This window comes from Pygoscelis adeliae, unplaced genomic scaffold (assembly GCF_000699105.1).
Source record: "Pygoscelis adeliae isolate BGI_AS28 unplaced genomic scaffold, ASM69910v1 Scaffold311, whole genome shotgun sequence".
NCBI lineage: Eukaryota > Metazoa > Chordata > Aves > Sphenisciformes > Spheniscidae > Pygoscelis > Pygoscelis adeliae.
In genome coordinates, this window is record NW_008824118.1 from 111,776 (window position 1) to 123,872 (window position 12,097).

A 12,097-nucleotide genomic window follows, 5' to 3' on the forward strand; every position below is an offset into this window, starting at 1 on the left:
CCAGAGAAATGGGAAAAAAGTCTCCTAAATGAGTATGACATTGAACACTTGCAGTGAATACTTCATAGAACAAAACTTGTTTTAAATAGATGACAGGAAATGAGCTTACTTAACAATTAAAGCAGACTGCCAAATATGTATAGAATACATATCAAGCTATTCTAAATATATATCCTAAGGTATTCTACACAGCAATAATTAAAACTATATTCACATCCACATACTTTGCCAGCAAAATTCTTCCGAAGGCAGGTTTTTAAGTTTTGGTCAGATTTGGGAGAACAGTGGGCTGTTTAAACATTTGCTTTGTTTCTTTCACAGACTTTATCTCCCAAGAGAGTAATTGCATCAGAAACAAAAATAAAAGATGAAGCAGACAACTTTAACAACAGCTACAACACCTATTATCAAGTTAGGTGATACCTGTAGAGTTCTTCCCTGCCATCCACCACTTTCTGACTTACCCGTCCTTCTACTTGCAGGACACGACTTTATTCACTTCCTAGGTAGGAAACAGAGTGACTAAAGACCAAACTCAACACAAGTCTGATTTTGGAAGCAAACCAGTTTACTAGGCAAACAGCAGGTTCTGTAAGCTATGTGAGGCAGGGGCATGCCCCACAGTCAGCCTTGCCAAAGCAGGGTGGGATACACCCAGTAGTACCCATCCTTCCCCCAGTCCCTTTCTTACTGTTGGCTGCTCAATCCCACGGACCTTTTCTGCAAGGCAGACCAAACTGTGGCATAATTTACAATGCTGTGACACTAGCAGAAATCTTGCTTTTTAACATAAGGAGTTAAAAAATGCTTTTTATCATGCTTTCTCTCCCACATGCATTTGATAGCAAAACAGTAACATCTTCACCAAGTTTAAGAGCGCTACTGACAGTGCTATGAATGCCTACATCAAATGAGCACCTGGACCTCTATTCTTTTGTTAAAACAGTAAATAAGCAGCTTTCTCTGCAGAAATTAGAAGAAACATGTACCTGTGAGTCAGTCCAAGATGCCAGTGGAAAATATCCCACAAACCCCATTTTTGGGGGGCATGCCATATATATGAAATTATGATTAAAATAATTTTAAAAACTACCCAGCTTAAGGCAAAGTCAACCTTAGGAAAACAAATCATAAGAAATGTGACTATTAATGATGACTATGTATTTTTCACATGCTACATCAGACAAGGAAACAGGCTGAGGGAGTCACTAGTATACCACACTGGTGTGAACTTGAAATATTTGTAGACTGAAATTGCATACCATCATTAAGAAAAGAAAAAAAAAATCTGATTTTAAGGTAAGTTTATGACAATTATTTAACATTAGAAATGAAAACTCAATCATCAAAGAGTTGTAGTAATTATAAACAAGGTAGTTATATGCAGCAGAAATTCCTTATATATGAAAGATTAACAAGGAAAATACTTTCCTCTCCTCTTCTTGGCTTGTTAAGTCTCATGCGTTTGACGAGGTTGCTTAAGTGGTGGGCTTCACTGTTGGCCTACTGAAAGAAGTCTTAATCTTTTGCTTACATGCATTTCCCCCACATGCAAAAAAAAAGGGCTTAAATAAATTCAAGAAGATATAAAGATGCAACCTTTTATAAATAGCCACTCATAATGGCCAAAGATTTTGCAGCATGGAAAACACCTAAATGCTGAGAAAAGTGTTGCTCAAGATCAAGTTCAGTGCGCTCTTCTTCAATGTTAAACTACAAAACAGTAGTGCTAGTTTGTGCTTCTTTTGAAAACAAAAATAAAAGCCACAACTTACTTGTGCCTGAAAGCAGAGACAAAGGAGCAATACTGGCAGCTGTACTTGTCTTCCCGGGTAAACATGGCCAGAGCCAAGTGACTCCTCTCGTGAGATCGCAGACCCTGCATAGACATCAAAACCCGGTCACACTGGCTGCAGTGGTAGCCCCCAGGCCTGGTTTCATCTTCCAAGGATGCTCCAGATTCAGCTTCTGTAAATTCCACAATGCCAGGGTCTTTGGCTCCCTCACAACCCTCCATCAAAGTTGTGTTTGAAGAATCTTCAGCTTCCTGCTAAAAAACACATACCCCCCCAAAGCCATGAATTCTCTCTCCCTTCTGCCCCTCAGTCTTTCCCATGTGTTCATTATAATGCCTAGGTTTCCCACTGCATTATTTTTCTAAATATATCCCTACCCAAACTCCACATCAATGGCTTTCTGAAAAAAGGGCCTACTCTTGGAGGGAAAAATGTAATTATATCTATTATATACATACATGCATATGTAAAAAAAAAATCTTACTCCTTGATTAAATTTGTGTCAGATAATGCAAAAAGCCAAGAAACTGAATCTACTATCTTTCAATAGTCTTGATATGAATCTTCTAAACTTGATCAGATAAACATTAGTAAGGTGTAGAGCAAGTTCATTTTAGTTTATTTTGCTCTAGCTTACAGTGTGGCTACTCTGCAGACCAATACAGTAGTCTAGTCTACAGTAGACTTTGTCCATCACTGTCAAATTCACAAGAAGGAAACCGGTACTCTAAGACCCTAGAATCCTCTTTAAAAATAAAAAGCAAACAGAAAAAGGCTTTTTTTAATTCCCTTTCCTAACTCTCCTCTCCTTTCCTTTCCCTTTTCTAACCAGATCGTGCATTTTTGCAGCAACTTTAATAACCTGTAAGAGTATTTCCATCACATTCTTTTGGCCATGGATTTCTGCTTTTGTTCCCTGCTGCAAAACTTCTATTTACTCAAAAGAAAGCATTGACCCTACATAAACTTCACTTGAGAAGCAAGGAGAAGATGAAATGATCTGTTAGGAGGGAAGCATCTGAATCTGTCAGGTAAGGTAATCTTACCAGGTAAGGTAAAGGAAGGCCAGTGGTAGGGCAATGAAAGCTCTCTCAGGCAGCATGAGTTAGGCTATGAAGGACTCGGCTTCCTCACAAGCAGACGATGTCACAAAAGAAGCACCCTTAGGCAGGCAGCAGGAGTCTTTGCCAAGAGCTCACTGCAGCACGAGGAGGAATACACAGCCAGTTCCCACAGCCTTGTTGCACTTTCATTACCCCTGCCGATATCCTGGAAATAGGGCTGTGGAGCATGGCCTATCCTTGGAGATGTCCTAGAAGGCATCCCCTTTCACAGGGAGAAAGGAACAACACATTTACACCTGATCACCTGAATGGGACCACTGGCTTAGCTGGCCATTGAATGTTTTGTTTGGAGCCAGTGTGCATATTTCATGTGGAAAGGTGTACCACAAGCAACTTCGCACATTTGCATGTGCACACTTCCTCTTCTTAAAAAAAAAAAAAGAAAACAAGCAGCTCTTTTAGGGTTTAACTAAGCAGAAAAGTAGCCCAGAATAGCTGAGAGAAAGCCTCCTGCTCATAAACCAAGTCTTTCGGTCATCAACGACATCAACTCCTTTGTGGCTGAGAAGAAATGAGAATTAAATAGTCTTCGTGCCCCTGGATCAAGAGTGGAAAAAAGTTAAAACATCTTAAAATAAACCAAATGCACTTCAGAAACTTAGTGTTAGATTAAAATATCATGCTGAACTGGAATACCCAGTTCAAAACCCATTCAACTTCACAAGAGCCCTCCATAGGTTTTCAATGAGTCCTTTATTTTAAAACAATGCAAGAAGGTGCAGTCACCTTCAGTCACCTTTTTAAAATTCTTACCTTTACTGTAGCTGACACAGAAGAGACATTCCCATACTGGACATGCTTGCGGAGGTGATTACAGATGGCTCGAAGTGTTGGATGGACTTCCACGCAAAATTTGCATTTGTAGCCAACCACCTTCCTCTCTTTAAGTTTTGAAACATCTTCCAAGTGTCCAAAAGCCTGTTTGAGTACACAAGCATAAATCACTGAACTAGGCTTTGTTATCTCATTTTTAGGAACACAGACCAGATTTTACACCTGAAGGGAAATTATGCTTGATATATACATGTCTTGTTTTGCAGAACTGCAAGGTCAATTTTTGTTGACGTCTATTAATGCCTCCAGAATAAGTGGATAAGACATCTGTGCAGGAGAAACCTTCAGTTTCTGCATAGCAGTGGTCCTCTAGAGGACCATTCAGTTTGGCCTGAAACTGCACTCTTCCATGACACCACAACTTCCCCAACAGCTGTGCGAAGCTTTTCCACAGGAAGTACATTTCAAACTGAAGCAGAAGGAAGGGGGTAAGTGGGCAAGAAAAGGAGCACAATTTGGTCTTCTGCTTATGAAGCACTTGCCCAAAGCTTCAGTCACCAGATAGACTCATGTCATGTTAATATTGAGTGCTTAATCAGAGAAAGTACTGAGAGAGAGAGAAGGTTGTGAAGGAAACTGATGTGTTATTCAGAGGTACGCTGAAGAGGGGGATGGGACATTTTGTAAAGAATCTGCAACAAAATACATGGCAGCCTTGCCACAAAAGAACAAGTAACTGTCAGATACAGATGGCCTTCCAGAAGGGTGGGAGGAAGGAAAGGAAATACTGAAGGAAGCAGTAGGAAGGAGCAGGGCTTCCTACAGAACCTAGGGAGATGTGGAGGATGGATGAGGAAATTAAAGCAGAATGTGTAATTGACTTATGGAGCTCACTGGCACGCTGAATCATTCATTAGCCTGTGGTCATTTGGCTGTCAAAGAAAACATGCAAGTGGGCATTAGTGGGCTCCCTGGCAGGGAGCAGGGAAAGAACAAATCCTTTTCCTTTCTTGTTTGAAATCTGCAAAAGCACCATCTGCATATTTCTGCTTGCTCAAAAGCTGCTTCCTCCTCTCCTGACGTTTGGCACGCTTCTGGAATTCCTCATTGTGGCCATTCAAGTGTGCGGTCAGCTCTGCCGTGCTATGCAATTTCGTATCACAGTGCTTGCACTGGTAGACAGGGTTCTGAGAGCGGGTGCCGCTTCCCAGTATGGTAAAGTCCCTCTTCAAATCCTTGCTGTGGTGGTCGGTGTAATGCATGCACAGCAGCTCTGCTGTGCTGAAGGACAGCTTGAAACATTTTATGCACCTGAAGGGAAGCCACTCAATTTCCTGAGCCTCAGTCTCCACCTCAGGCTTTTCAAAGTCATTCCTCTCCTCGGCTGCAGTTGGCTTTTCATGCTCATCAGCATACACGGCAGTGAAGTAACCCCCCAGCTTGCTCGCATGCTGCTTCTTAGGGAAAACACCAGGGTGACGCTTCATGTAGTGGGACACAATACCCTTTTTGCTGAAGGACTGGAAGGAACAAAGCGAGCATTTCTTCTTCTCTACAGCCCTCCTCAATTCCTCACTTAACTGAGGAGTGTCATCCTTGGGAGGAGATGGAATGATCACTTTATTGGGTTTGTCGCTTACCGTCCTGGAGGCTGCTAAGCAGTGAGTGTAGTAAGCATCAATGTCATGTCTTTTCTGGTAGTGTGCCGCAAGCCCTTTGCGGATAGGGTTGGTGTACGAACACAAAGCGCATTTGAAGAGGTTGTTCTTGCCCTCTGGCTGTGCCCGGACGTTGTTATGTTTGATGCGGTAGTGCCTAGCTATCCCCTTCCGGGTGGAACAGAAGTATTTGCAGAGCTGACAACGGAAAACTGTGTGAGACACTAAATGAGAACTGGAGAAATGAGGTGCTGGCATAGAGACTTCTCCAACATCCTCAGCAGCAATTTCTGGGGAGGCCTTGATTTCAGTCACCATGTCTGGCTCCACTGAGGCAGACACCTTTGGTGGTGACTGGGCAAAAACATCAAATTCAGGTTGATTGTGGTATTTCTCATAGTGAATTTTCAGCTTCTCAAGTGTTCCATGGGTGTAAGGGCACAGTTTGCACCGATAAGCACCATAGCCTTGCTTGAAAATCCTACTTGTCTCTTCCACATCATTCTGAGCAATATCATTCGACTGCTCCACATCATGCACAAAGTCTTCAGCAGTGACCTTTATTGATGGGTGCCGTTTCTGGTAGTGTGTGAGAACGCCATGAATACGTGTATTAATGTATGGGCAATGTCTGCACTTATATACAGCCCCTGGGTTAATATCTATATCCTGAGCAAAGTCCGCAGCTTTCACTTTCATGCCAGGATGCTTTTTGCCATAATGTGTCAGGAGGCCATGCAAGTTGTTGTACTCAGACTGGCAAACTGTACACTGATATGGAGTGGAAGAGATGGCAGGGTTTGCAGAAGCCAACTGGACACTTTTTTCCTGGGAAAGGCTGGGATCCTCTGCACACTCTGCATCCTGATCCATCTGTGATGTTATCTGGTCTTCAGAATCCATCCTGGCCCCAGGTTCATCGGGCTGTGGGATCAATTTCTCAGCAGCATCTTTCTCCTTAATGATATCTAACAACACAGATTCATCTCCATTCATGGCCCAAGGGTGAAATGCTTGGTAGTGATTAGTAATATCCCAAATGGAAGATGCTTCAAAAATGCAGTCTCTGCATTTATAGGTCTTTATCTCTGTTGGCATCACTAGGGCAGGAGGGGAAGGATCAGGACCTGCCCAGAGTTTAGTTGCCATATATGTATAGTCAACATAATGCTCGGGATGTCTCCTTTGATAATGCACAAGCAAACCACTTGGCTCTGTGTGTGAATAAATGCACCATTCACAGTGATAACCAGCTTCTATCAAGCCATCCAAAAATGCCCATCTCAGAATGGATGTGACTGTGGCCTTCAGATTCGGGTGGTCTTTCTTAATATGCTTCCTCAACGCATAGAAGTAAGGTGATGTGTAGCTACACTGCCTGCATTTGAGGGCTCTCAGCTTTGACTTGTCCCTTTCAGTGCTGGAAGTGTGAGCAGGCATGCTGCCAGTCGATTTCTTCTGGCTGCGATCACAAAGGCTTCTAATGGTGGCTGTATGCTGCCTAATCACATCTGCGTTAGCTTTGAAGTCACGATGCTTCTTTTGATAATGAATGAGCACACCTTTCACGGTGCGATTTCCATAATCACAGTGTTGGCAGAAGAACATTTCATTCTCGGGAGGATTCAGAGAGGTCTCAGATCCACCCCGGCTCAACTGCTGCATTGACACTGGTGGCCTCTGAATACCAGGTGGCAACTCACCAGCCCTCATCATCGCTGCGGTGGGGGGTGCCTGTCTGATATATTTGGCAGTGACCTTTATCTCTGGGTGCCTTTTCTGGTAGTGGACAAGCACTCCCACAACTGAGCGGTTGCTGTATGAACAGTGTTTGCAATAGTAGAGTTCAGTAGCGAGGTCTGGGGGTGGGGGTGGGGGAGGTGGAGCTTGAGAAGCCAAGTTGGACAATTTTGGGGAGACGGGCGTCCCCAACTCAAAAGACATCTGAGCCAGGGCAGAACCCCTATCAACAGAGACTACACGCATGGTCTTCTGAATTCTGAAATATGATGCTTTTTCTTCAGGGTGCTTTTTCTGGTAATGCACCAGAACTGAATGCATGTTAGGGCTTGCAAATGAACACACATCACAGTCATAAACAACCACAGTATTGACTGAAGGTTCCTTCTGATTTTCACATTCAGGACTAAAACTCTTGGCGGCACTTTTGTTAAAACCAGCTGGCACACCAGCCCCGCGAGCCACGGGGGTGGAGGTTGCCATAGTTTTTGGAGCAGAATTCAAGATCTCTCTCAGTGTCTGAGACTCTGTGTTCAGCCCTTCTTGCTGCTCAACAACATAGCTTGAAAATATCATTGCATTGTTAATTTTCACTGTGGGATGCATTCTTTGGTAATGCGGCATCAGGCTTCTAACATTCGGGCTTGTATAAGAGCAGAAGCGGCAGCGGTAGATCAGATCAGAATGATCAAAGTTCAGCACATTCATAGCTTCAGGGTGATGCTCTCCATAATGCTGCTGCAGGTCTTCAAAGTTTGTGTAGTCAATGTAGCACTCAAGACACCGGTATACTGCGCTGTGATCATTGGGATCCAGGATATACCTAAAGCTGAATTTAATATAGGGATGCATTCGCTGGTAGTGGGTACTAACACTCCTGGCAGATTTGTTGCTGAAATCACAGTGTTTACAATAGTAAAGCCTGCCAGAGTCACTAAACTCTGAATTCTCATTGTTCTGATCGGTACCATACATGTTTGACTGGCTCCCCAGAACAGAGGCATTAGGGCTCTGATGGTCCTTCATGCTGACAGAAGAATAATAGTCTTCCTCATCTTCAGATAAAGTGAGCTCTATCTCTGCTCCATTGGTGGAACTGTAGTCATGCTGCATGCTTCTAAAGTTTGTCTCCTTCTGGGAATCATTAGCCTCTCTGCCCCACATTTGTTGGGGCGCGTAAGAACTGGAAACTTCTATCATTGGTTCTGTTTGCTCTTCTTCTCTGTCTAACTCCACTTCTATCTCCACCTCATTGTCCTCCTCCTCTTCCTCATCATCCTCTACGTTAATCACAGCATCTTCCTGCTGTTTGTTTTGGTTAATTTTGCTCTGCAGGTTGCTCGCTATTTCATCAATTCTAGTTCTCTTTTTCACTGGAGACAGATCTAAAGGGAAGTCATTTGACACCTTCCGAGGGGCCTTCGCAACAAAGTTATTTTTAGATGAGAGCCCAAGGATGGAGGTCTGGCTCTTCTTCACTGTGCTGGCAGAGGCGTGAGCATCTGCTTCGCTCTCTTGTGGCGTGTTTGATGGCGGTCCATCGTATTTTGGCAAGTTGTCACAAAATGAATGCTTGTGCTGCTGATGAACTCTGAGGCCTTTCAAAGTTGTGGTGGAATAGTTGCACATTGTGCACTTGTATGGATGTTGTGAATGGGGCTGGGGTGACTGCTGTTGTTGCTGTTGCTGCTGTGGCTGCACTGGTTCCAACATCCCAGCTGACTTCCTGCCATTTATATTTCCAGTCTCATAAGACACTGTGCTGTCGTTCAAAGAAGAGGCGATGCTTTCAGTCTGAGAGTTCATAGTGTCCCAGTCTGATGTTGCTCCTGTGTGACACTGCTTGTGGGCACCAAGCTTTAATGAACTCTTGCAGGTGAAAGGGCATTCATCACACTTGTACACAGCTGTCTTGCCAGACAGGTGGATGTTCTCAATGTGACGGGAAATGCTTCGGCGGTGCATTGTCAGGAAAGGGCAAAAAGGACACTGGAACCTGTTCATATACCTTCTAAAGGGAATCCCCTTTGTTTCCAACAGTTTGTTGCCATCAGATCCCATCAGTTGCTCTGCAGACATTCCTGAGGTCTGGTGATCCATGGAGTTCAAGCCATTCTCGCTGTCCATTTCATTTAGCTCTTCATCTGAGCTGGAGTCATTTAGCATACTGCTTGTTTCCAGGTCAGCAGAAGAATTTGTCATATCAGCAATTCCATAGCGGGATCTGTCAGACAAATTAACCATGCTCGAGTTGTGAGGTGACTTAGGCTTCATTTGAGGGTAAGACACAGAAGAAAACTTGGAAGATGTAGAAGAGTTGGGCCTGATAAGGGAATTGCCCATAGAGCTCCTGAAGTTTGAGACATTAGCATTCGACATCTCACGTCCTGTTGTATTCATGGAGATATAGTTAGAGTTTGGAGAGGCATTCTGGGCACTCTTACTCTGTACATCAGGTGCACTGGTTCCATCTTGCTGCTGCCTCAGGCTTGACAGTATTTTTACCATGCTTCGGTGCTTCTTCATCATGTGGTCACACCAGCGCTCCCTTCGGGGTGTCTGGTAGCTGCACCATTCACAGCAAAAGTTGCCCCTAGACTTTGTCAGGGGCTTGACCATGGATTCCAAAATGCTCCGCTCCACCACCTCTGCAGGCAGCTCCTTGCAGGGTTCCTGCACTGGCACTGAAGCAGATGTTGATTCAGACATAGCAGCAGCAGCAGCAGGAGGAGTTGAACTCTCTTTCAGGTTGTTTTTGTGATACATTTTCTGGTGCTTAATAATCCTTGCGCGCCTCGGTGACTTGTAGGTGCAGAACTGGCAACTGAAAACTTTGCCAAACCCTTCATGCATCATGATGTTGTAACTTAGGGAACTAGCAGTTGCTGGCCCCACTGAGCTCCCCCCAGCCTGTGCTCCGTGAACCTTGCGTGTGTGCTCTATGAGGAGGTTTTTGGAACGGAAGTAACGCACACAGAACTTGCACTGGAAAAACTTGTTGGTTGGTTTAGGATTTGGAGCCATGTGCTGACCATAGAAAGTCTGGCTCTGGCTATAGTAACTTCCAGTCCCCATCTGACTTGTTGCATTTTGCCCTAAAATAAGAATTAAGGCGTATATGTAAATAAATAAAATCAAATAAAGAGGCTTTTTCTCCACCCACCCTCTATGCATAAGAATGCAACCACAGCCTGAATAGATAATAATCACACCAGGATTCCCTCACTTACTTATGGTGAGATCTACATATCTGGCAACGGTCAACAAAATGACCATTACGCATAGTGTCTACATATATATGACTGTTGTCTACAGTTTGGGATAGATGATTTCCAGAATAATCTTCTTGGGGAAAAAAGAAAGCTAGTACACTAATAAAGTTGAAAATTTTGAGGTGGTTCGTGGTAGCAAAGAACAACCATGACAATCTGAAAACCAAAAAGCAATATGAAGAAATACATGAAAAGCATCTGGGAATTAAAGAATCCAAAAAATGTTTGTATTTACAGAAAAAGCCATGGTCAGAACCAATATGGCTGAAGCTAGACATCTGCTTTGCTGACACAGCAATAAAGATAATGCGAGTTTTTTAAATCACATTAGAAGTAGAAACTAAAACACACTGAAATAAGCCACATGTAAAATAGGGGGTTAGAGTTGAGATTTTAGAGTTGAGATCAATCTTAGAGTTGAGATTTACCTGCTATTTCATCTGCAATTGTAAATTCATCCTTTACAGAAGAAAATTCAACCTCAGTCTGGTTGCTAGCATTCATGGAACCAGACCTTGGCTGGCTAGGACTTTCCTCAGAGACATCAGTTGGCTGCAGAAAAGCAGTGTGAACATCCTGAATGTGAGCTTTTAGGTCTTCATAAGATGGAGCTCGAAAATCACAGCCATCACACTGCAGCACCTCCATGGTTCAGGGATGATCTTTTACATTAGAAAATTCTGCAAGAAAAACAGGGGAAGGAGAGAAGAAGAAAGAGATGTGTTTTACAGCAATGCCATTGCAACAAATCCTGAAAATAGATAATACCAAGCTTATGATGACTCCATCATTTCCAGAGATTCTGCAAATACTGTGGCGTAAAACTCAACCTTTGCTTACCATATTAAGAGGCATCAATTCAGATTCACATAAAGTCCTACCTAGGTAGCTCACAACTTGCTGACTCAACACTACAAACACTCAGCTTTCTGACAAGTTACTAATGATTCAATCGACTTTGTCCTCTTGGCTTTTCCATTACACAGGATAGGGCTGTTCAGAAGTTTGTCTTGTTCAAAGACCACAACCCATATGCTAGAAAAACAGTACATTACTCCCAATCATGCACTGAAATTTACAATCAGAAGACAGTGGCTTCTACCTTTATGAGACCTACTGTAACCTTCCTGGAAGTTGCCAAGTCCTGCCTGTTTCACTACCATAGATCAAAAGCCTTCATAGGAAGAAACTTGCTTTTCTTCTCAACATCCTATCAGTCCTGATGTTGGTGGAAAACGTAGGCATAACTGCAAGATGAGATGCAGCTACATGAACCCAAGGTAGAATGCTTTGCTCTGCCCTACTTCCACCAAGCTTTGTAAGGGCATCTCCATTCTTTGTCAAAATGTTTACAGTTTCATTTTAGTCTATTCTGGGGACATGACCTTTGTGCGTTAGCACTCCGGGGGACGAAGAGGGCTGGAGGAAGAGAGGGACAGCAACGGGAATAGGAATACTGCAAAATTACAATGGAAACAGGAGTTACAAGGACTCAAGAGACCTCATGACTTCCTTGATTTATCCAAAAGCCCTGCATACCTTGAAGTACACAGCAACATAAGATATGGTAACATGAAGTATGGTGATTCAGCTTGCGACCAGTCCTGCAACAGAGTTGTACGTTTCTGCACCGCCACGAAGGAGAGAAGACACAAAGCACAAGCAAGACAACAGCCTTAGACCCTCCTACCCTGTGCAGTACTTAGGCACAAGAGCAACCTTCCTATGTTAAT

At 43.4% G+C, this 12,097-nt stretch overlaps 1 protein-coding gene across 1 annotated transcript in view; it reads right to left on the minus strand.

The window, feature by feature from the left end:
* Positions 1 to 11,035, minus strand: part of ZNF462 (zinc finger protein 462) — a 49,451-nt gene extending 38,416 nt beyond the window's left edge. The window contains 4 exon segments of the mRNA XM_009334310.1: positions 1,776 to 1,879; positions 3,674 to 3,839; positions 4,700 to 10,187; positions 10,793 to 11,035. Of these exon segments, the coding sequence (XP_009332585.1) occupies positions 1,776 to 1,879; positions 3,674 to 3,839; positions 4,700 to 10,187; positions 10,793 to 11,012 (5,978 nt within the window). The 5' untranslated portion in view covers positions 11,013 to 11,035.
* Positions 11,036 to 12,097: the final 1,062 nt, after the last annotated feature.